Source organism: Lissotriton helveticus, chromosome 5_2 (assembly GCF_964261635.1).
Source record: "Lissotriton helveticus chromosome 5_2, aLisHel1.1, whole genome shotgun sequence".
NCBI classification, from domain to species: domain Eukaryota; kingdom Metazoa; phylum Chordata; class Amphibia; order Caudata; family Salamandridae; genus Lissotriton; species Lissotriton helveticus.
The window spans coordinates 8,146,693-8,172,981 of NC_136066.1; the positions used below are offsets into that span (position 1 = coordinate 8,146,693).

Sequence of the window (26,289 nt, forward strand, 5' to 3'; positions counted from 1 at the left end):
TAATTTTAGGCACTGGCTGAAACATGTTGACCACATTGGATATGGGAGTTCTTAATCACCTCCACTCATATCCGCTGCCTTGTTTTAATACTGCTTAAGGCCCACTATTAAAATAGTCCTTTGGAGACTTGGGACCCCAAAGACAGTCTTTTAACCTACACTCTTCACATCAGCACGGCGCACTCACTTAACAAAACCCGCTCTGCTGTAGTCCGGCATCGCAGCACACCCGAGGTACACTCAGGGCCTTGGGTGGGACCCAATGAAGCATGACACCAACTAGACTGGTGTGTGAGGTTCTTTATAAAAAAACAAATGTTTTTTTCCTGCCTTTTAACAAACACCAGCAGCGTCTTCAGCAGCGAGTTCTCGTTGATGTATACATTGAATGAAGAGCGACCGCTAATAATAAATCTATTGGCTTATGATTTGGAACGAAGTGACAGCTGTGAGGAGCTGAGAAGCCCAGACAAGCATTGTTAAGAAACCTCAGACTCCTTCCTAATGTGACCCAGCACTGAGCTCACAGCAGGGTCAGCACCTACACCCGTCTCTGCCCCTCGGGCAGTGCCCACAGACCGAGCCCTACCCTTGACTTTTTATCATGTACAGCGGGCCCTTGGGTCCAGGTGACACACCTGTCCTTGGACGCTGGTGCTTCAGGTGGCACCGGTGGGGCCCTCCCTCTATAATGTACAACGCGCTCTTAGGTCCAGGTGGCACCGGTGGGGCCCTCCCTCTATAATGTACAACGCGCTCTTAGGTCCAGGTGGCACCGGTGGGGCCCCTCCCTCTATAATGTACAACGCGCTCTTGGGTCCAGGTGGCACCGGTCCTTGGACGCTGGCTCTTCAGGTGGCACCGGTGGGGCCCTCCCTCTATAATGTACAGTTGGCTCTTGGGTCCAGGTGGCACCGGTGGGGCGCTCCCTCTATAATGTACAGCGCGCTCTTGGGTCCAGGTGGCACCGGTCCTTGGACGTTGGCTCTTCAGGGGGCACCAGTGGGGCCCTCCCTCTATAATGTACAGCGCGCTCTTGGGTCCAGGTGGCACCGGTCCTTGGACGTTGGCTCTTCAGGGGGCACCGGTGGGGCCCGCCCTCTATAATGTACAGCGCGCTCTTGGGTCCAGGTGGCACCGGTCCTTGGACGCTGGCGCTTCAGGTGGCACCGGTGGGACCCTCCCTCTATAATGTACAGCGCGCTCTTGGGTCCAGGTGGCACCGGTGGGGCGCTCCCTCTATAATGTACAGCGCGCTCTTGGGTCCAGGTGGCACCGGTCCTTGGACGCTGGCTCTCAGGTGGCACCGGTCCTTGGACGCTGGCTCTTCATGTGGCCCCGGTGGGGCCCTCCCTCTATAATGTACAGCGCGCTCTTGGGTCCAGGTGGCACCGGTGGGGCCCTCCCTCTATAATGTACAGTTGGCTCTTGGGTCCAGGGGGCACCGGTCCTTGGACGCTGGCGCTTCAGGTGGCACCGGTGGGGCCCTCCCTCTATAATGTACAGCGCGCTCTTGGGTCCAGGGGGCACCGGTCCTTGGACGCTGGCGCTTCAGGTGGCACCGGTGGGGCCCTCCCTCTATAATGTACAGTTGGCTCTTGGGTCCAGGGGGCAACGGTCCTTGGACGCTGGCGCTTCAGGTGGCACCGGTGGGGCCCTCCCTCTATAATGTACAGCGCGCTCTTGGGTCCAGGGGGCACCGGTCCTTGGACGCTGGCGCTTCAGGTGGCACCGGTGGGGCCCTCCCTCTATAATGTACAGCGCGCTCTTGGGTCCAGGTGGCACCGGTCCTTGGACGTTGGCTCTTCAGGTGGCACCGGTGGGGCCCTCCCTCTATAATGTACAGTTGGCTCTTGGGTCCAGGTGGCACCGGTGGGGCCCTCCCTCTATAATGTACAACGCGCTCTTGGGTCCAGGTGGCACCGGTCCGTGGACGTTGGCTCTTCAGGGGGCACCGGTGGGGCCCCTCCTCTATAATGTACAGTGGGCTCTTGGGTCCAGGTGGCACCGGTCCTTGGACGCTGGCGCTTCAGGTGGCACCGGTGGGGCCCTCCCTCTATAATGTACAGCGCGCTCTTAGGTCCAGGTGGCACCGGTCCTTGGACGCTGGCTCTTCAGGTGGCACCGGTGGGGCCCTCCCTCTATAATGTACAGCGCGCTCTTGGGTCCAGGTGGCACCGGTCCTTGGACGCTGGCTCTTCAGGTGGCACCGGTGGGGCCCTCCCTCTATAATGTACAGTGCACTCTTGGGTCCCGGTGGCTCACCTGCCCACGGACGCTGGCGCTTCAGGTGGCACCGGTGGGGCCCCTCCCTCTATAATGTACAGCGCGCTCTTGGGTCCAGGTGGCACCGGTCCTTGGACGCTGGCGCTTCAGGTGGCACCGGTGGAGCCCTCCCTCTATAATGTACAGCGCGCTCTTGGGTCCAGGTGGCACCGGTCCTTGGACGCTGGCGCTTCAGGTGGCACCGGTGGGGCCCTCCCTCTATAATGTACAGTGGGCTCTTGGGTCCAGGTGGCACCGGTCCTTGGACGTTGGCTCTTCAGGTGGCACTGGTGGGACCCTCCTCTATAATGTACAGCGCGCTCTTAGGTCCAGGTGGCTCACCTGCCCGTGGACGCTGGCTCTTCAGGGGGCACTGGTGGGGCCCTCCCTCTATAATGTACAGCGCCTTCTTGGGTCCAGGTGGCACCGGTCCTTGGACGCTGGCTCTTCAGGTGGCACCGGTGGGACCCTCCCTCTATAATGTACAGCGCGCTCCTGTGTCCAGGTGGCACCGGTGGGCCCTCCCTCTATAATGTACAGTTGGCTCTTGGGTCCAGGGGGCACCGGTCCTTGGACGCTGGCGCTTCAGGTGGCACCGGTGGGGCCCTCCCTCTATAATGTACAGCGCGCTCTTGGGTCCAGGGGGCACCGGTCCTTGGACGCTGGCGCTTCAGGTGGCACCGGTGGGGCCCTCCCTCTATAATGTACAGTTGGCTCTTGGGTCCAGGGGGCACCGGTCCTTGGACGCTGGCGCTTCAGGTGGCACCGGTGGGGCCCTCCCTCTATAATGTACAGCGCGCTCTTGGGTCCAGGGGGCACCGGTCCTTGGACGCTGGCGCTTCAGGTGGCACCGGTGGGGCCCTCCCTCTATAATGTACAGCGCGCTCTTGGGTCCAGGTGGCACCGGTCCTTGGACGTTGGCTCTTCAGGTGGCACCGGTGGGGCCCTCCCTCTATAATGTACAGTTGGCTCTTGGGTCCAGGTGGCACCGGTGGGGCCCTCCCTCTATAATGTACAGCGCGCTCTTGGGTCCAGGTGGCACCGGTCCTTGGACGCTGGCTCTTCAGGTGGCACCGGTGGGGCCCTCCCTCTATAATGTACAGTGCACTCTTGGGTCCCGGTGGCTCACCTGCCCACGGACGCTGGCGCTTCAGGTGGCACCGGTGGGGCCCCTCCCTCTATAATGTACAGTGCGCTCTTGGGTCCAGGTGGCACCGGTCCTTGGACGCTGGCGCTTCAGGTGGCACCGGTGGAGCCCTCCCTCTATAATGTACAGCGCGCTCCTGGGTCCAGGTGGCACCGGTCCTTGGACGCTGGCGCTTCAGGTGGCACCGGTGGGGCCCTCCCTCTATAATGTACAGTGGGCTCTTGGGTCCAGGTGGCACCGGTCCTTGGACGTTGGCTCTTCAGGTGGCACTGGTGGGACCCTCCTCTATAATGTACAGTGCGCTCTTGGGTCCAGGTGGCACCTGCCCGTGGACGCTGGCTCTTCAGGGGGCACTGGTGGGGCCCTCCCTCTATAATGTACAGCGCCTTCTTGGGTCCAGGTGGCACCGGTCCTTGGACGCTGGCTCTTCAGGTGGCACCGGTGGGACCCTCCCTCTATAATGTACAGCGCGCTCCTGTGTCCAGGTGGCACCGGTGGGCCCTCCCTGTATAATGTACAGGGGGCTCTTGGGTCCAGTTGGCCTGGGTCCAGGTGGCTCACCTGCCCGTGGACGATGGCTCTTCAGGTGGGGCCGTCCCTCTCGGCCTCGATATTGTACAGCACGCTCTTGGGTCCAGGTGACGCACCTGTCCTTGGACTCTGGCTCTCAGGTGTCACCGGTGGGTTCATCCCTCTGGGCCTTGGGCAGCTGCCTAGAGATAAGCGGGGACGTCTCCTCGGCACTCTGACCTTTAGTCGCGTCAGGGCGTGGAGATTTCCCCGCCCTTTGACAGTGCTTGAGATTATACACGGTTTCCTCTCCTACCCCTTGGTGAACCCTCCCTTTACTGATGTCCATGTTTTCTGTGGCACTTGGGGTGGGGCGCTGGTTCTAGTTAGAGGACCAGTGTGGGTGGCCCCCTGTACCTGCGGGGCTGCTGGTTGTGGCAGGAAGGCGTGCTCCACCTTGCTCCACTTACCTCTGGGGCTCTAGAGGTCAGACATGTCCTTCCCACCAATCTACGGCACCTTGATAGGTTTGGGGGTGTGCTGAATGCCCGCGCCCTTGAGTTCACCTCTCTCTGTCTTCTAAAGAAAGTCAAACCGTTTCTTCCAGAAAGCAACTTCAGAACCGCTGTTCAAGCCCTCGTACTCTCGCATCTGGATGGTGGCAATGCCCTTCTGCGTGGCGGCCCCCCGCCCCGAGGGCACCCTACATTCCTCAGTACGCCCTGCTCCGTGGCCCCCCCCTTGAGGGCACCCTACATTCCTCAGTACGCCCTGCTCCGTGGCGGCCCCCCTTGAGGGCACCCTACATCCCTCAGTACGCCCTGCTCCGTGGCGGCCCCCCTTGAGGGCACCCTACATCCCTCAGTACGCCCTGCTCCGTGGCCCCCCCCTTGAGGGCACCCTACGTTCCTCAGTACGCCCTGCTCCGTGGCGGCCCCCCTTGAGGGCACCCTACGTTCCTCAGTACGCCCTGCTCCGTGGCGGCCCCCCGCCCCGAGGGCACCCTACATCCCTCAGTACTCCCTGCTCCGTGGCCCCCCCTTGAGGGCACCCTACATTCCTCAGTACGCCCTGCTCCGTGGCCCCCCCCCTTGAGGGCACCCTACATTCCTCAGTACGCCCTGCTCCGTGGCCCCCCCCTTGAGGGCACCCTACATTCCTCAGTACGCCCTGCTCCATGGCGGCCCCCTTGAGGGCACCCTACGTTCCTCAGTACGCCCTGCTCCGTGGCCCCCCTTGAGGGCACCCTACATCCCTCAGTACGCCCTGCTCCGTGGCCCCCCCCTTGAGGGCACCCTACGTTCCTCAGTACGCCCTGCTCCGTGGCGGCCCCCTTGAGGGCACCCTACATTCCTCAGTACGCCCTGCTCCGTGGCCCCCCCCTTGAGGGCACCCTACATTCCTCAGTACGCCCTGCTCCGTGGCGGCCCCCCTTGAGGGCACCCTACATCCCTCAGTACGCCCTGCTCCGTGGCGGCCCCCCTTGAGGGCACCCTACATCCCTCAGTACGCCCTGCTCCGTGGCCCCCCCCTTGAGGGCACCCTACGTTCCTCAGTATGCCCTGCTCCGTGGCGGCCCCCCTTGAGGGCACCCTACGTTCCTCAGTACGCCCTGCTCCGTGGCGGCCCCCCGCCCCGAGGGCACCCTACATCCCTCAGTACTCCCTGCTCCGTGGCCCCCCCTTGAGGGCACCCTACATTCCTCAGTACGCCCTGCTCCGTGGCCCCCCCCCTTGAGGGCACCCTACATTCCTCAGTACGCCCTGCTCCGTGGCCCCCCCTTGAGGGCACCCTACATTCCTCAGTACGCCCTGCTCCATGGCGGCCCCCTTGAGGGCACCCTACATTCCTCAGTACGCCCTGCTCCGTGGCGGCCCCCCTTGAGGGCACCCTACGTTCCTCAGTACGCCCTGCTCCGTGGCCCCCCCCTTGAGGGCACCCTACATCCCTCAGTACGCCCTGCTCCGTGGCGGCCCCCCTTGAGGGCACCCTACATCCCTCAGTACGCCCTGCTCCGTGGCCCCCCTTGAGGGCACCCTACATCCCTCAGTACGCCCTGCTCCGTGGCGGCCCCCTTGAGGGCACCCTACATTCCTCAGTACGCCCTGCTCCATGGCGGCCCCCTTGAGGGCACCCTACATCCCTCAGTACGCCCTGCTCCGTGGCGGCACCCTACATCCCTCAGTACGCCCTGCTCCGTGGCGGCACCCTACATTCCTCAGTACGCCCTGCTCCGTGGCGGCCCCCCCCTACATCCCTCAGTACGCCCTGCTCCGTGGCGGCACCCCCCTACATTCCTCAGTACGCCCTGCTCCGTGGCGGCCCCCCTTGAGGGCACCCTACATCCCTCAGTACGCCCTGCTCCGTGGCGACACCCTACATTCCTCAGTACGCCCTGCTCCGTGGCGACACCCTACATCCCTCAGTACGCCCTGCTCCGTGGCGACACCCTACATTCCTCAGTACGCCCTGCTCCGTGGCGGCCCCCTTGAGGGCACCCTACATTCCTCAGTACGCCCTGCTCCATGGCGGCCCCCTTGAGGGCACCCTACATTCCTCAGTACGCCCTGCTCCGTGGCGGCCCCCCTTGAGGGCACCCTACATTCCTCAGTACGCCCTGCTCCATGGCGGCCCCCTTGAGGGCACCCTACATTCCTCAGTACGCCCTGCTCCGTGGCGGCACCCTACATCCCTCAGTACGCCCTGCTCCGTGGCGACACCCTACATTCCTCAGTACGCCCTGCTCCGTGGCGACACCCTACATCCCTCAGTACGCCCTGCTCCGTGGCGACACCCTACATTCCTCAGTACGCCCTGCTCCGTGGCGACACCCTACATTCCTCAGTACGCCCTGCTCCGTGGCGGCCCCCCTTGAGGGCACCCTACATCCCTCAGTACGCCCTGCTCCGTGGCGACACCCTACATTCCTCAGTACGCCCTGCTCCGTGGCGGCCCCCCTTGAGGGCACCCTACATCCCTCAGTACGCCCTGCTCCGTGGCGGCACCCCCCTACATTCCTCAGTATGCCCTGCTCCGTGGCGACACCCTACATTCCTCAGTACGCCCTGCTCCGTGTCGACACCCTACATTCCTCAGTACGCCCTGCTCCGTGGCGGCCCCCCTTGAGGGCACCCTACATCCCTCAGTACGCCCTGCTCCGTGGCGACACCCTACATTCCTCAGTACGCCCTGCTCCGTGGCGACACCCTACATTCCTCAGTACGCCCTGCTCCGTGGCGACACCCTACATTCCTCAGTACGCCCTGCTCCGTGGCGGCCCCCCTTGAGGGCACCCTACATTCCTCAGTACGCCCTGCTCCGTGGCGGCCCCCTTGAGGGCACCCTACATTCCTCAGTACGCCCTGCTCTGTGGCCCCCCCCCTTGAGGGCACCCTACATCCCTCAGTGCGCCCTGCTCCATGGCGGCCCCCCGCCCCGAGGGCACCCTACATCCCTCAGTACTCCCTGCTCCGTGGCGGCACCCTACATTCCTCAGTACGCCCTGCTCCGTGGCGGCACCCTACATCCCTCAGTACGCCCTGCTCCATGGCGGCCCCCTTTGAGGGCACCCTACATCCCTCAGTACGTCACCTCTATCCTGATGGAAGTCCATTGGCTGCGTTGCCTTCCCGCCATAATGACCAGCAGCACAGTTTATCCTGCGGACCAGCCCCCCAGCTCTAGTGGTCTCCTCACAGTCACATGAATGAAGTAAAGAACAACTCCTAGGCAATTTTATATGATTATCAAAACAAATATGTGGCAGAATTAACGAAACAAATACATTTTTATCTAAAAAACATTAATTTTAATGATTCATAAAAAACAATTCAATAGAAAATTGTGTATCAACACAATGCAGGGTATGTATCGGACAGAATAATCATAACATTTCATTTGGTCATCAACGAAAAGAGTTAAAATACAAGTAAAAAATAAGTGGCAGTATCTATAAATTTTATCGACGCGCGTTTCGGCGTACTTGACACCTTCTTCAGGACTAGCCACTAATTACTTTACTGTTTTGTAGTATCGGCAAAGTTCAAAGTAACTAAATGCAGTATAGGTTGTTACTTGATTCCACTTTACATTTATTTAGCTCCCTTTTATAGCGTTGTCACTCAATGATAGCCAAGGTAGAAATGGGAATCTATTGTAAAGGACCCTCCTACTTCACATTGAAAGAAGCCACAGGAAAACAATAGCCCCGCAGTGTTATGTGTATCCGGATAAGACGCTTTCAGGGGAATAGTTAACCTGGAAAAAGATTGGGACGCCAAATCAAGGAGGCAATATTCCGCTAATTCCGGCCTTCTGAATCAAAATTACGACGACAAACTGCGATAGCTTCTGTTTGCATATTGCTCAGGGGCAAACGATGGCCTCCGGCGTCTGAAAGAGGTGGCAGTATTTAAATATTCACAGCCTTCCGATTTAGAATACAACGACAAACTGTGATAGCTTCAGTATACGTGTAACCTTCGGCCTTCCGATTTAACCGCATCGCTGCTAGAGCGATTTCCCTGCTGTGCTGGACAGCAATAAAAACAGGTGTGGTCATGAGCACACGAGCACTGTACTGCATGACGAGCAGAGCTCGTCATGAGCATGGATGGAACGACAAACTGCAATATTTTCTGTCTTCGTATTGCTCCGGGGCAAGCGATGGCCTCCGGCGTCTGACGTCACAGGAAGAGGAGGTATGTCCAAACTCATCACAGTCACAGCCAGGACACCCTCAGACTGCAGGCTAAGAAGTGATATCAGCAAGCGTTTACAATGCTATCGGTCTCGCAACTGCTAGTTTTGGAGCTATTGGCGTTGTAAATGGCAATGCTTTAAATAAATAAAAAAGGCATTGTCATTTAGAATACCAAAAGCAACACCTATTGCATTGCAGAGCGCGGTGTCCGTGAAGACGGTGCCGCGCTCATTAAAGGAAAAAATAAAAAAGAAAGGGGAAAAAAAGTGTGGTGTCCCTGAAGCGAGCGCTGTGCTCATGACTAAAGGGAATTTAAAAAAGCATATTGCAAGTGCTTCAATGCCTGGTGAGGGTAGTAGTGTATGTGTATGTATGTATATGTATGTATGTATGTATGTATGTATATATTCACTGAAAAAACCATAGGTTATAGACCATATATAGTTAGGAATTAGCATTTAGAAAACCTTATTTTACTCACACAAAACCATTGAAATTCCATATATAGTTAGTTGCACTAACTATATATCGCGCACCCGCAATCCACTGCTGATGATGTCACATATTACATCATTCATGACATGGTCAGTGACATCACTGATGACATCACTGATGACATCTCAAATGACATCACTGATGACATCACTGATGACATCTCAAATGACATCACTGATGACATCATGACACACCAATACCAGTTACTACATACGCACTCACTGATTCCTACGTCTACACACACATTCACTCATTCACCCATACAATCACTCATACATACAGTCACTCATTATTACAACACTATCATATGCACTCATACACCTATGCAGACACTCACACACTGCCACTCATCCATGGAGTTACTCACACACCAAGTCAGTCCTGTAAAGAATCAATCACACTTCCATTTCTTCATCTATACAGTTAAACACAGAACACCATACTTCAGTGACATCACTGATGACATCACTAATGACATCACTGATGACATCTCAAATGACATCACTGATGACATCATGACACCCAATACCAGTTACTACATACGCACTCACTGATTCGTACGTCTACACACACATTCACTCATTCACCCATACAATTACTCATACATACAGTCAGTTATTATTAGAACACTATCATATGCACTCATACACCTAGTCAGTCCTGTGAAGAATCAATCACACTTCGATTTCCTCATCTATAGTTAAACACAGAACACCATACTTTTCACACATATACTAACACATACTTACTCTCTTATACAATCACTGATACAAGTACACATTGATATGCACAGAGTCACACACCTCCCAGCCAGCCACACACACACTCAGTCTTCCATACATCCACTCATTCTTCAATATGTAAAACGTATTTAAACTTTACAAAAACACACAGACACTAGATGATGTCATCAGTGATGTCATTTGAGATGTCATCAGTGATGTCATCAGTGATGTCACTGACCATGTCATGAATGATGTAATATGTGACATCATCAGCAGTGGATTGCGGGTGCGCGATATATAGTTAGTGCAACTAACTATATATGGAATTTCAATGGTTTTGTGTGAGTAAAATAAGGTTTTCTAAATGCTAATTCCTAACTATATATGGTCTATAACCTATGGTTTTTTCAGTGAATTTTCAAGGTTTTGTAAATGCTAATTCCTAACTATATATGGTCTATAACCTATGGTTTTTTCTGTGAATTTCATTGGTTTTTTAACAGCTAATATCTGTAGCTGTAAAATGTATTCTTCTTTAAATCCCAAAATATATTTTATATGTTTATGAATAATTTTTTTTTTAAATATTTTTTTTTTCTTTGTTCCCGCTTCGCGAATCGGGAAGCTTCCCGTTAGCTGACCTTGATGCCGCGAAATAGACCGCGAGCCGGTAAACGTTTCTTTACCGCAAGTGCCGCGTTAGAAAACAACATCGTGACGCCTCCCGTCCGCATGACGTTTCACGTTCTCGCGTGATACGTCATATGACGTGCTACGTTAGCGAACTGGTACGCGAAGCGAGTCGCAAAGCGCAGGTTTCTGGAAGCAAACCGGGAGGCCCTGCAAAGCGCTTAACGTAAACACAGCAAGTCATGTGACTTGGTAATAACACTTTTCATTGGTTCATTTCACTTTTGGTTTCCTAATGATGTAAGACTAGGTCATATAATCTAAAATGAACACTTTTGATTGGTTGAGAACTCTTGTTTTTCCCAAATGATGAAAATCCCTCCTTCTTTCCTCACTCTGACTTTCATCATTGTGAGAGAAAGACCCTTTGTTACCAGTGAGCAATGGCTTCTTTAGTAGCTTCAGCTGGTGCTTCCCCACCACCTCCACCACATCCAAGGAAGAGTGGACCACCTGCTCAAGTTATAATTCAACAAGAAGAGGAAGAAGAGGAACAGGAGGACGAGCACGAAGAGAGGCAGTTTTTGCCTGAGCAGCCCAGGACGTCTCACCGGAAAGAAAACTTCATTTGGCAATTTTTTAAAATTCCCAAAGGTCAGAAAAAAGTAAATGCAAGATACGTAACTTGCCTTATATGTCAAGATAGACTGTCCAGAGGAACCGAGAAAAAATACAGTTTCGGAAACTACACAATGCATCGCCATATGACTAGGTGGCATCCTAACAACTACAGTGCTGCACAGTTTCGGAACGACCTAGATAATCTCCCTATTATGGCCAGAAGATCTGTTGTACCGGAAGTAACGGGACCAGAGGGCAGGGAGATGGTGCCAAATATACAAATGAGATTTGGTGAAGTAAAACACATCTGCGTATTTTGCGATGGATTCATTTGCTACGGAGAAAGAAGCATCACTCTGATCAACAGAGCTATTGACTATCATATGCAAGTTTGTACGAAACGCCCAAAATAATAAATACTTCTTTTTTTGTTTTGTTGCTCCTGTTGAGCCCTTTACAATGAATCGTTTTCATTGCCCCCTCCAAGAAAACCCCAAAAAAATATAAAACTGTTCAGAAAAATTCAAAAAAAGTAAAAAAATGTTCCGAAAAATAATAAAAAAAATATAAAACGACAAAAACAATAAAAAAAAAAGTTCTTTTCAGAACTACCTCCCCGTTATTAAAAAATTGGTACAATATTTGGAACTGTGCCAACCTCTATTTCTCTTAGTTCGCTTCCCAGTTCGCTCGCCGGTACGCGAACCGGAAGCGAACCAAAAACAGTAAGTATAAGGGAAGGAAACAGACACTTATGTTAAAAGAAAGACAGCTATAGGGGAGTAAACTAGAGATACTATTACCCGTAATCCACTGCTGATGATGTCACATATTACATCATTCATGACATGCTCAGTGACATCATCAGCAGAGGATTGCGGGTTTTTTGGCAACGTGCCTTATCCACGGTTTAATAACGCTGCCTTTTGCTTTATATAAGTTTTCAAATTGTATGAAATATATACCAATAGGTCGTTATGAACCTTTAGGTAGTGCTTTTCTTCATGAGGTCTGGTCGCTTCCATACACATACAGATGTTTCAAAGATGATCAAGAAGTTTATCTGAATGGAGAGGAATGCACTGAGACGCCAGATCATTCACTAATGTGTAGGCACATACAGTTACACGGTTCATGCAACAAACACCGACCAAATATGGCTTGCGTGTTGCAAGGCACGCCAGTTCCTGCTATCATCCCCACGTTCAAGTTGTTGGAAAATGGTAGTTATTTGATGCTCAATAATGAAGATTGTTCTGAGTTAATTAAAAGTATTCCTTTTATCGTAACAGTAAGTGAACGGGTTATTTGCTGCAGAAATGTTCTATTTCCTCCCACACATGAACATAGGGAGTTTTCAATCTGGCCACAAATACCAACCTTGGGACAGATTTCAACGGCATGGCAAGAATAAGAGCTCTTTTGTCTCAGAGAGAGGTGGCCTTGAGTTCGGCCCGTGAAACTTTCGTGCTTCACATAGCGAACACCCGTACAGAGGTGCAGACCCTTTTCAATTCAGATTTGCCTTTCAATTTCAGCAAGATGGTTCCGACTATCTTTAACGCATCCTCCACAAAGACCCTGGCGCACTTTTTTAAAGTTGTTACCAGTGGTCTCGTGACTTCATTTGAGAAAATCTTTGGAGTCATCCCTGCTTCCTTTCATTCTATTTTCTCCACTCTGGTTCGTGGATTGGCATTTTTACTTGCATTACCAGCGGACGCTCTTGTGCTTTTTTACATTTTTAAATATGGATGTCCCTCCTATGCAACCTCCCACCCTGCAGCTGCTGACACTGTTCCGCAATCGCATGCTAGAATATTATGGCACAATGCCGTTGGCGATATTAAGCACGGCATATGGATTATCTTTTCGATTCTCCTACTTCACCTGTGTCCAGCCTGTATTTCACTGCCTGACCTGTGATTTCGATTGGGCCATTGATTTGTGTCTCTGCGGACCGGTTTCTCCTGACGTCGACTTTAATCAGCTGATGACTCCTATCATTACTCACGAGTTGGTTTGTCCTGGCGAAAGGATTCTGGCTGTGGCATTGATGCATGGACTACTTGGTCCCTGGAATTTACTGGCGGCAGCACAGTCTTTCTTGGAACAGAGCTTTCTTGAAAACCCACCGAGCTGTCCTCTGATGGTGATAGAGGATCCGGTGCTGGGAGAGCACGTATTTTCTTTTCCGCTTTTAAATTGGATGGCTGAACTGTTTTCGGATGAAGACGGTGACTTCCTATTGGAGGCTGTTGCAGCTTATTTTGCATACACAGTTATGTAATAGACCTTTTTCATGTTTGATATGCTGAGTACTAGCATTTCATTGACAATTCATTGACTTATTTGTCAAGTTTTTATTATTTACCTTGCCTATTGGCTTAAGACTCGATAAAGTACTTGGCTGTTTTATTTTTCTTTAGCATTAAATTTTCCTAGTTTTTAATGCTTTACCTTGCGGACCGTCCACATATAAACTTGCAATCTGCTCCCATGAGATTGCACTTCTATTATCTTATTCAGTTCGTTTCCGGATCATGGGGAGGTGTCATCTAGGTCCTGGATATCTTTACACCGTGTTAAGTTAGCATGGGCTCATTACCGGTTTAAACGCCATTTTTCCTTTTTTGCAACTTCTGCACACGACACTTAGTTGTTGCTTTAGCTTTCCACCTAGTAGTTCATCGTGGTTTACATGAGAATAATATGTTATTGCTCTACTATCTGCTTTGCTTGTTAAACTATATCTGTACAGCGAGTGCTAAAGTTTCAAGAACAACACGATACAGAATTGTTATGAGGTCTGATCTCCACGACTTCATACTCATAACATAAGTGCAACTTCTGCCAATTCTGGGCATGAGGCGGGTTTTATATTGCTTTGCCGAACACACACACACAACAGTTGATGCGGTTCACATGAAGAGAGAGCTGGTGTATGCTGATGTGATTCCTTCAAATCTAAGACACTAAAGTATGGGCACGCCCTAAACCAACACAAAGAGACCTTCTTAGCAAATAATATAATATGTGTATTAGGGAGGGTGAGATATAAGCAGCCGCGGGCCGTGGAGGGAGTTACGGTGAGGCAGGGAGGCGGGGAGGGGGAGAAGCAGGGTGGAGCCCTCTCTACCTTGCCCCTCCCCCTCCCCGCCTCCCTGCCCCACCGTAACTCCCTCCACGGCCCGCGGCTGCTTATAAGTGTTGCTAACTCTTATTCATTTACAGCATGTTAACATACTGTCACCATTCGCTTTTTATGTACTAGTAACTATGCTGGTAATTTTGCTACTGATAATATGTGTACTTGTATTCTCCACCCTGCTTCTCCCCCTCCCCGCCTCCCTGCCTCACCGTAACTCCCTCCACGGCCCGCGGCTGCTTATAAGTGTTGCTAACTCTTATTCATTTACAGCATGTTAACATACTATCACCATTCGCTTTTTATGTACTAGTAACTATGCTGGTAATTTTGCTACTGATAATATGTGTACTTGTATTATCTAAGATACTACGCCTGAGAAGACGGCATTAGTAAATAAACATTTCAAATACACATGTGTTCTTCTTAACTCCATGTTCTGGTTTCTAAGAAATATATAACGACCGACTGTTCATGAGTTCCACGTATCCTGAGGTACTATAAGTTCATATTCTGGATTGTCTAAACATTGAGAGTTTGTTATATCCAATGTGACACTGTACCTAGCTTGCTAAGGAGTTTTTGATTACTAACGTGAGTTTTGGGACACCCTAATTCGCCGAGGTTCCAATCCTCTGTCCACAGTTCTGTGTGAGAACAGAAACCCTGCGACAGGGGCACCCCCGACCCTTGCTGGAGCTTCATCACACTTGCGATACAACTCCAGCAATGCGCCACCTTTACGGCATAGATACATCACGCATCTGTGCTGTTTTTGCCCCATGATGCGCCGCATTGTAAATGCAGCACACCATAGGTGACGGAACAGCGGCACAGAATGACTAACACATCCCTGGTGATGCGCCAGTCATCATAAATGTATCCCTATGCTTCTTATCTTGTTAGAGATGAACCGCCATATGTATCATCAAAGTTTTTTGCATTTCCTAAATAGCGAACTTTAAGGAATAAATAGCGATTCTTTACCATTCCTAGTTTGCGATTAGCTATTTGCTAATTACAAATTACCCATTCATTTCCTTCATTTCCATAGGGCGGTTGGACTCACTTTTAGCTCGAACGGCTGAATGGATTTCCACGAAACTTGGCAAAATTGTAGGGACTGGTAGCCCGATGTGCCTTTGCTATGTCTCAAGATATATGCTCCAGTGGTTTTTACGAAAATTAACTTTGAAAAATATATATTGGGCTACATTGGCCTATATATATGTTGGAGCCCAAATGTAGCCCAATGTAGCCCAATGAAGCCCAATGTAGCCCAATGTAGCCCAAAGATGGCCGCCAGACACACAAAAAAACAAATGTAGCCCAAATATCAGCCAGATGTAGCCCAACTATAGCCCAGTGACAGAATGACCAATCAGCTTCGCAAACCTCCGTTACGCGAAGCGGAGCGCTGTTACATATATATATCTTTTTTTGAACGTTAATTTCTCAAAATCCACTGGAGCACATATATTGAGACCTAGCAAAGGCACATCGGGCTACCAGTCCCTAATATTTTGCCAAGTTTCGTGCAAATCCATTCAGCCGTTTTATTATTATTATTATTTTTTTTTGCCCCGCGGGGCCCTTTTAAAACCTCCACATCAAACCTAGGGGGTCAGCGAGGATCTACTATGCCCCCTTATAGTTATTTCCCCCTTTGTTTTGACCTCCTCTTGTCTCTCGATCCTACCGAGAGACAAGATGGCGGCCGCTACGCACTTTTTGGAATGTTGACAGACGCCGGAGAACCCATCAGCTTCGCTTCACAAAGCTCCGTTGCGCGAAAAGTACGCGTCCTGGGACGCTGCCAGGTCCGCTGTTACAGATATATATCTTTTTTTAAACGTTAATTTCTCAAAATCCACTGGAGCACATATATTGAGACCTACAAAAGGCACATCGGGCTACCAGTCCCTACAATTTTGCCAAGTTTCGTGCAAATCCATTCAGCCGTTCGGGCTAAAAGTGAGGCCAACCGCCCTATGGAAAACTCAATGTTAAAAACACGTTTTGGGATCCCCCTTTTTTCTCGGCCCCCCCTTGACGAACCCCCCCCAAATTTTCAAGGGCTGCTCAGAAACAAAATGTGCCATTTTCCTGAAAATTTCAGCCAATTCCGTCCACAAACGCCAAAGTTATTAGACATAGAATTTTCAAAAATCCCATAGAGAAAAAATCCTAACTATATATACCTACTGGCGACCGCCAGTAGGTAATATATATATATACATATATATATATATAATAATAAAATGTCATGTTTCACGCGGCACAGGCCAGCCATTGTGTGTACATTAAGGGAACAGATACATAAAACAAGGTCGAGGTGTGCTCTAGGGCTCAGCTTGATCTCAAAGAACAAATACTCTGCAGTAATAATACACTATTCCGCCGCGACACGCCTGGATATGATTCGGTGCGTGGTGTTAAGCGATGCCAGTGTTTTCACTAATGTTCACAGGCATAGAAATGAAGTTGTTAACAAGTAGCATTGCTACAGAAGCGCCAGCTGCATTTTCTAATATTCCGTTCAGTTACATGAATTTGGAGAGTGCTTTGTAGCAACTATTACATACCACTATATTAATGGCAACATCTGTTTAACACCGTAAACTGTAAGGCATCTCTTTTTCTAGGATTATCCGAAAGGTCCAATGATAGTAAAATAAGTATTTTTTAAGGTTCTGTGTCTCAGTGCGCTTTAAAAAATATGAACCTGGTACCAATATCTCTTGTTTATGTATGTATGTTAATCACCCTCTTATCTAAGGGCATTAAACCATCTTCCGGAAATCCTATGCAAAGCAGAAAAGTGACATTCTGGTTTCAGCTGGACTTGAAGTTCGTGCTCCCAGCTGCTGCAGGACATATGTTCTGTTGTTTTGTATAGCGCACTATTCACCCGTGTGGGTATGCAGGCGCTTGCTGGACATACACAGGTTAACACAGTCTTGTGTGAAATTTGATATTTGACCCTGGTCTGTGCCATTTGTTTCAGTGTGTACGAATGCATGTGTGGACGTGCTGTTTACACGGACAAACCTTCAGTGTGTACGAATGCATCTGTGGACGTGCTGTTTACACGGACAAACCTTCAGTGTGTACGAATGCATGTGTGGACGTGCTGTTTACACGGACAAACCTTCAGTGTGTACGAATGCATGTGTGGACGTGTTGTTTACACATACAAACCTTCAGTGTGAATGAATGCATGTGTGGACGTGCTGTTTACACGGACCAAACTGCAGTGTGTACGATTGCATGTGTGGGCGAGCTGTTTACACGGACAAACCTTCAGTGTGTACGAATGCATGTGTGGACGTGCTGTTTACACGGACAAACCTTCAGTGTGTACGAATGCATGTGTGGACGTGCTGTTTACACGGACAAACCTTCAGTGTGTACGATTGCATCTGTGGACGTGCTGTTTACACGAACAAACCTTCACTGTGTACGAATGCATCTGTGGACGTGCTGTTTACACGGACAAACCTTCAGTGTGTACGAATGAATGTGTGGACGTGCTGTTTACACGGACAAACCTTCAGTGTGTACGAATGCATGTGTGGACGTGTTGTTTACACATACAAACCTTCAGTGTGTATGAATGCATGTGTGGGCGTGCTGTTTACACGGACCAACCTTCAGTGTGTACGATTGCATGTGTGGACGAGCTGTTTACACGGACCAACCTTCAGTGTGTACGATTGCATGTGTTGACGTGCTGTTTACACGGACCAACCTTCAGTGTGTATGAAAGCATCTGTGGACGTGCTGTTTACACGGACAAACCTTCAGTGTGTATGACTGCATGTGTGGATGTGCTGTTTACATGTGCGAACCTTCAGTGTGTATGAATGCATGTGTGGACGTGCTGTTTACACGGACCAACCTTCAGTGTGTGTGAATGCATGTGTGGACGTGCTGTTTATAAGCACAAACCTTCAGTGTGTATGAATGCATGTGTGGACGTGCTGTTTACACGGACCAACCTTCAGTGTGTATGAATGCATGTGTGGACGTGCTGTTTGCAAGCACAAACCTTCAGTGTGTATGAATGCATGTGTGGACGTGCTGTTTACAAGCACAAACCTTCAGTGTGTATGAATGCATGTGTGGACGTGCTGTTTACAAGGACCAACCTTCAGTGTGTATGAATGCATGTGTGGACGTGCTGTTTAAACGGACAAACCTTCAGTGTGTACGAATGCATGTGTGGACGTGCTGTTTACACGGACAAACCTTCAGTATATATGAATGCATGTGTGGACGTGCTGTTTACACAGAGAAACCTTCAGTGTGTATGAATGCATGTGTGGACGTGCTGTTTACAAGCACAAACCTTCAGTGTGTACGAATGCATGGGTGGACGTGCTGTTTACATGGACCAACCTTCAGTGTGTATGAATGCATGTGTGGACGTGCTGTTTACACGGACAAACCTTCAGTGTGTATGAATGCATGGGTGGACGTGCTGTTTACATGGACCAACCTTCAGTGTGTATGAATGCATGTGTGGACGTGCTGTTTACACGGACAAACCTTCAGTGTGTACGAATGCATGTGTGGACGTGCTGTTTACACGGACAAACCTTCAGTGTGTATGAATGCATGGGTGGACGTGCTGTTTACACGGACCAACCTTCAGTGTGTATGAATGCATGTGTGGACGTGCTGTTTACATGGACCAACCTTCAGTGTGTATGAATGCATGTGTGGACGTGCTGTTTACATGGACCAACCTTCAGTGTATATGAATGCATGTGTGGACGTGCTGTTTACACAGAGAAACCTTCAGTGTATATGAATGCATGTGTGGACGTGCTGTTTACACGGACAAACCTTTAGTGTATATGAATGCATGTGTGGACGTGCTGTTTACACAGAGAAACCTTCAGTGTATATGAATGCATGTGTGGATGTGCTGTTTACAAGCACAAACCTTCAGTGTGTACGAATGCATGTGTGGACGTGCTGTTTAGAAGGACAAACCTTCAGTGTGTACGAATGCATGTGTGGACGTGCTGTTTACACGGACAAACCTTCAGTGTGTATGAATGCATGTGTGGACGTGCTGTTTACACGGACAAACCTTCAGTGTGTATGAATGCATGTGTGGACGTGCTGTTTACACGGACAGACCTTCAGTGTGTATGAATGCATGTGTGGACGTGCTGTTTACACGGACAAACCTTCAGTGTGTATGAATGCATGTGTGGACGTGCTGTTTACACGGACAAACCTTCAGTGTGTACGAATGCATGTGTGGACGTGCTGTTTACACGGACAAACCTTCAGTGTGTACGAATGCATGTGTGGACGTGCTGTTTACACGGACAAACCTTCAGTGTGTACGAATGCATGTGTGGACGTGCTGTTTACACGGACAAACCTTGCTTTTGGTTGGTTGTTGGCGTTTGGTTGAGCGTGCTGGCGTCTGGTTGAGAGTGCCGGCGGTTGTTTGTTGGCGTTTGGTTCTTAGGCGACTGACATTTGTGTAATGCTTTGTAACATTATTAGGGCTCCGTGGCACATTCTTAATGTCGCCACCATTTCATGCTGATCTAGGAGTGCAGGCTGTGAATGTTAATTTGTTGTTGTTTGGTTGTGTGAGGTGATTAGCCAGTGTTTTCATGCTTTATGTTAGAAGTGGTTTGTGTACTTTACTGTGAAAGTCAAGCTGGTTTCATCTATGGGCTTTACATCTGTGCTAGAACCATTATGAGGGGAGCCCTAACATGTATGAGGAGAGCCCTAACATGTATGAAGGGAGCCCTAACATGTATGAGGGGAGCCCTAACATGTATGAGGGGAGCCCTAACATGTATGAGGGGAGCCCTAACATGTATGAGGGGAGCCCTAACATGTGTGAGGGGAGCCCTAACATGTGTGAGGGGAGCCCTAACATGTGTGAGGGGAGCCCTAACATGTGTGAGGAGAGCCCTAACATGTGTGAGGAGAGCCCTAACATGTGTGAGGAGAGCCCTAACATGTGTGAGGAGAGCCCTAACATGTGTGAGGAGAGCCCTAACATGTGTGAGGGGAGCCCTAACATGTGTGAGGGGAGCCCTAACATGTGTGAGGGGAGCCCTAACATGTGTGAGGGGAGCCCTAACATGTATGAGGGGAGCCCTAACATGTATGAGGGGAGCCCTAACATGTATGAGGGGAGCCCTAACATGTATGAGGGGAGCCCTAACATGTATGAGGGGAGCCCTAACATGTATGAGGGGAGCCCTAACCTGTATGAGAGGAGCCCTAACCTGTATGAGGGGAGCCCTAACCTGTATGAGGGGAGCCCTAACCTGTATGAGGGGAGCCCTAACCTGTATGAGGGGAGCCCTAACCTGTACGAGAGGAGCCCTAACCTGTACGAGGAGAGCCCTAACCTGTACGGGGAGAGCCCTAACATGTACGAGGAGAGCCCTAACATGTACGAGGAGAGCCCTAACATGTGTGAGGAGAGCCCTAACATGTGTGAGGAGAGCCCTAACATGTGTGAGGGGAGCCCTAACATGTGTGAGGGGAGCCCTAACATGTGTGAGGAGAGCCCTAACATGTGTGAGGAGAGCCCTAACATGTGTGAGGAGAGCCCTAACATGTGTGAGGAGAGCCCTAACATGTGTGAGGAGAGCCCTAACCTGTATGAGGAGACCCCTAACCTGTATGAGGAGAGCCCTAACCTGTATGAGGGGAGCCCTAACATGTATGAGGGGAGCCCTAACATGTATGAGGAGAGCCCTAACCTGTACGAGGGGAGCCCTAACCTGTACGAGGAGAGCCCTAACCTGTACGAGGAGAGCCCTAACCTGTACGAGAGGAGCCCTAACCTGTGTGAGGAGAGCCCTAACCTGTGTGAGGAGAGCCCTAACCTGTGTGAGGGGAGCCCTAACCTGTGTGAGGAGAACCCTAACATGTGTGAGGAGAGCCCTAACATGTGTGAGGGGAGCCCTAACATGTGTGAGGAGAGCCCTAACATGTGTGAGGAGAGCCCTAACATGTGTGAGGAGAGCCCTAACATGTGTGAGGAGAGCCCTAACATGTGTGAGGAGAGCCCTAACATGTGTGAGGAGAGCCCTAACATGTGTGAGGAGAGCCCTAACATGTGTGAGGAGAGCCCTAACATGTGTGAGGAGAGCCCTAACATGTGTGAGGAGAGCCCTAACCTGTATGAGGAGAGCCCTAACCTGTGTGAGGAGAGCCCTAACCTGTGTGAGGGGAGCCCTAACCTGTGTGAGGAGAACCCTAACATGTGTGAGGAGAGCCCTAACATGTGTGAGGGGAGCCCTAACATGTGTGAGGAGAGCCCTGACCTGTGTGAGGAGAGCCCTAACATGTGTGAGGAGAGCCCTAACATGTGTGAGGAGAGCCCTAACGTATGAGGGGAGCCCTAACGTGTGAGGAGAGCCCTAACATGTATGAGGAGAGCCCTAACATGTATGAGGGGAGCCCTAACATGTGTGAGGAGAGCCCTAACATGTATGAGGAGAGCCCTGACCTGTATGAGGAGAGCCCTGACATGTATGAGGGGAGCCCTAACATGTATGAGGGGAGCCCTAACATGTATGAGGAGAGCCCTAACCTGTATGAGGAGAGCCCTAACCTGTATGGGGAGAGCCCTAACCTGTATGGGGAGAGCCCTAACCTGTATGAGGAGAGCCCTAACCTGTATGGGGAGAGCCCTAACCTGTATGGGGAGAGCCCTAACCTGTATGAGGAGAGCCCTAACCTGTATGGGGAGAGCCCTAACCTGTATGAGGAGAGCCCTAACCTGTATGAGGAGAGCCCTAACCTGTATGAGGAGAGCCCTAACCTGTGTGAGGGGAGCCCTAACATGTGTGAGGGGAGCCCTAACATGTGTGAGGAGAGCCCTAACATGTGTGAGGAGAGCCCTAACATGTGTGAGGAGAGCCCTAACATGTGTGAGGGGAGCCCTAACATGTGTGAGGAGAGCCCTAACCTGTATGAGGGGAGCCCTAACCTGTATGGGGAGAGCCCTGACCTGTATGGGGAGAGCCCTGACCTGTATGAGAGGAGCCCTAACCTGTGTGAGGAGAGCCCTAACCTGTGAGGAGAGCCCTAACCTGTATGAGAGGAGCCCTAACCTGTATGAGAGGAGCCCTAACATGTATGAGGAGACCCCTAACATGTATGAGAGGAGCCCTAACCTGTATGAGAGGAGCCCTAACATGTATGAGAGGAGCCCTAACATGTTTGAGGGAAGCCCTAACATGTATGAGGAGAGCCCTAACATGTATGAGGAGAGCCCTGACATGTATGAGGGGAGCCCTAACATGTATGAGAGGAGCCCTAACATGTATGAGGAGAGCCCTAACCTGTATGAGGAGAGCCCTAACCTGTATGGGGAGAGCCCTAACCTGTATGGGGAGAGCCCTAACCTGTATGAGGAGAGCCCTAACCTGTATGGGGAGAGCCCTAACCTGTATGGGGAGAGCCCTAACCTGTATGAGGAGAGCCCTAACCTGTATGGGGAGAGCCCTAACCTGTATGAGGAGAGCCCTAACCTGTATGAGGAGAGCCCTAACCTGTATGAGGAGAGCCCTAACCTGTGTGAGGGGAGCCCTAACATGTGTGAGGGGAGCCCTAACATGTGTGAGGAGAGCCCTAACATGTGTGAGGAGAGCCCTAACATGTGTGAGGAGAGCCCTAACATGTGTGAGGGGAGCCCTAACATGTGTGAGGAGAGCCCTAACCTGTATGAGGGGAGCCCTAACCTGTATGGGGAGAGCCCTGACCTGTATGGGGAGAGCCCTGACCTGTATGAGAGGAGCCCTAACCTGTGTGAGGAGAGCCCTAACCTGTGAGGAGAGCCCTAACCTGTATGAGAGGAGCCCTAACCTGTATGAGAGGAGCCCTAACATGTATGAGGAGACCCCTAACATGTATGAGAGGAGCCCTAACCTGTATGAGAGGAGCCCTAACATGTATGAGAGGAGCCCTAACATGTTTGAGGGAAGCCCTAACATGTATGAGGAGAGCCCTAACATGTATGAGGAGAGCCCTAACATGTATGAGAGGAGCCCTAACATGTATGAGAGGAGCCCTAACATGTATGAGGAGAGCCCTAACCTGTATGGGGGGAGCCCTAACATGTATGAGGAGTGCCCTAACATGTATGAGGAGTGCCCTAACATGTATGAGGAGAGCCCTAACCTGTATGGGGTGAGTCTTACAGTAAACCAATGTAATGAGCTAAACACTGCCTTTAATCTATGGAGCAGACCCTGCCTTGGGTCGTACCTGTGCCCTCTGTCTCTGCTCACAAGTGCTTGACCCGGTGTATGCTTGCTCCTCAGGGCTGCGAGAACTCTCCTGACCGTGAAGATGAGCGTCAACCACCACGTGAGGGAGCGAAACACCATCCCGAAGATCTTCAGCCAGTGCGTCCAGAAGCACCCGGACAAGCCGGCTCTGGTCTTCCAAGGCACAGACACCATCTGGACCTTCCGCCAGCTGGACGAGTTCTCCAACGCGGTGGCCAACTATCTGTATGAGCAGGGCTTCCGGGAGGGCGACGTGGTGTCCCTCTTCATGGAAAACCGTAATGAGTATGTCGGCTTCTGGCTGGGGATGGCCAAGATTGGCGTAGAGGCGGCGCTGATCAACTTCAACCTGCGGCTGGATGCCTTGCAGCACTGCTTCAGCATCTCCAACTCCAAGGCGGTCGTGTTCGGGGCAGAGATGGCGCAAGGTGGGTACTTCCTGTTTCAGGTCTTTTTAGTACGCCCAAGTGAAGGCACTGCTGTGTGGGGCAGAGATGGCACAAGGTTGGTCCTCCCTGTCTCAGGCCCCTTCAGCATCTCCAGGCTCAAGGAGTTGGTGTTTGGGGCAGGGATGGCACAAGGTGGTTACTCCCTGTCTAAGGCCTTTGCAGTATTCCCAATTCAAGGCACTGCTGTGTTCAAGATGGTGGTGTTTGGGTGTCATATCCAGTGTGTCATCTTTTGCTTTCTTACGTCCATTGTGTAATCCTTTGCTTTGTTGCGTCCAGTGTGTAATCCTTTGCTTCGTCATGTCCAGTGTGTAATCCTTTGCTTCATCTTGTCCAGTGTGTAATCATTGCTTTGTCACGTCCAGTGCGTAATCCTTTGCTATGTCGCGTCCAGTATGTAATCCTTTGCTTCGTCTTGTCCAGTGTGCAATCCTTTGCTTTGTCTCATCCAGTGTGTCATCCTTTGCTTTGTCGCGTCCAATGTGTAATCCTTTGCTTCGTTGTGTCCATTGTGTAATCCTTTGCTTTGTCTCATCCAGTGTGTAATCCTTTGCTTCGTCTTTTCCAGTGTGCAATCCTTTGCTTTGTCGCGTCCAATGTGTAATCCTTTGCTTCGTTGTGTCCATTGTGTAATCCTTTGCTTTGTCTCATCCAGTGTGTAATCCTTTGCTTCGTCTTTTCCAGTGTGCAATCCTTTGCTTTGTCACGCCCAGTGTGTAATCCTTTGCTTCGTTGTGTCCATTGTGTAATCCTTTTCTTTGTCTCATCCAGTGTGTAATCCTTTGCTTCGTCTTTTACAGTGTGCAATCCTTTGGTTTGTTGTGTCCTGTATGTAATCCTTTGCTTCGTTGTGTCCTGTGTGTAATCCTTTGCTTCGTTGGGTCCAGTGTGTAATCCTTTGCTACCTCATATCCAGTGTGTAATCCTTTGCTTCGTCTCGTCCAGTGTGTCATCCTTTGCTTTGTCGCGTCCAATCCTTTGCTTTGTCGCGTCCAGTGTGTCATCCTTTGCTTTGTCACATCCAGTGTGTAATCCTTTGCTTTGTCACGCCCAGTGTGTAATCCATTGCTTCATCTTGTCCAGTGTATAATCATTGCTTTGTCGCGTCCAGTGTCTCATCCTTTGCTTTGTCATGTCCAGTGTGTAACCCTTTGCTTCGTCACGCCCAGTGTGTAACCCTTTGCTTCGCCACGTCCAGTGTGTCATCCTTTGTTTTGTCGCGTCCAGTTTGTCATCCTTTGCTTTGTCGCGTCCAATGTGTAATCCTTTGCTTCATCTTGTCCAGTGTGTAATCATTGCTTTGTCGCGTCCAGTATGTAATCCTTTGCTTTGTTGCGTCCAGTGTGTAATCCTTTGCTTTGTCATATCCAGTGTGTAATCCTTTGCTTCGTCATGTCCAGTGTGTAATCCTTTGCTTCGTCACATCCAGTATGTAATCCTTTGCTTCGTAACGTCCAGTGTGTAATCCTTTGCTTTGTTGCGTCTAGTGTGTCATCCTTTGCTTCTGCTCGTCCAGTGTGTCATCCTTTGCTTTTTCGTGTCCAATCCTTTGCTTTGTCGCGTCCAGTGTGTCATCCTTTGCTTTGTCGCGTCCAGTGTGTAATCCATTGCTTCATCTTGTCCAGTGTATAATCATTGCTTTGTCGCGTCCAGTGTCTCATCCTTTGCTTTGTCATGTCCAGTGTGTAATCCTTTGCTTTATCGCGTCCAGTGTGTAATCCTTTGCTTTGTCACACCCAGTGTGTAATCCTTTGCTTTGTCACACCCAGTGTGTAATCCTTTGCTTTGTCACGCCCAGTGTGTAATCCATTGCTTCATCTTGTCCAGTGTATAATCATTGCTTTGTCGCGTCCAGTGTCTCATCCTTTGCTTTGTCATGTCCAGTGTGTAACCCTTTGCTTCGTCACGCCCAGTGTGTAACCCTTTGCTTCGCCACGTCCAGTGTGTCATCCTTTGCTTTGTCGCGTCCAGTTTGTCATCCTTTGCTTTGTCGCGTCCAATGTGTAATCCTTTGCTTCATCTTGTCCAGTGTGTAATCATTGCTTTGTCGCGTCCAGTATGTAATCCTTTGCTTTGTTGCGTCCAGTGTGTAATCCTTTGCTTTGTCATGTCCAGTGTGTAATCCTTTGCTTCGTCATGTCCAGTGTGTAATCCTTTGCTTCGTCACATCCAGTATGTAATCCTTTGCTTCGTAACGTCCAGTGTGTAATCCTTTGCTTTGTTGCGTCCAGTGTGTCATCCTTTGCTTCTGCTCGTCCAGTGTGTCATCATTTGCTTTTTCGTGTCCAATCCTTTGCTTTGTCG

At 50.5% G+C, this 26,289-nt stretch overlaps 1 protein-coding gene across 2 annotated transcripts in view; it reads left to right on the forward strand.

Annotated features, from left to right (window-relative positions):
* Positions 1-26,289, forward strand: part of LOC144761153 (long-chain fatty acid transport protein 4-like) — a 132,558-nt gene that overhangs the window by 15,425 nt on the left and 90,844 nt on the right. For both annotated transcript variants that reach the window (XR_013595610.1, XM_078646646.1), the window contains exon 3: positions 23,570-23,964. Coding sequence is in view for 1 of the 2 variants with exons in the window: in XM_078646646.1 (XP_078502772.1) it covers positions 23,570-23,964 (395 nt within the window). In the remaining variant the exon portion in view is untranslated. The remainder of the gene's footprint in view (positions 1-23,569; positions 23,965-26,289) is intronic.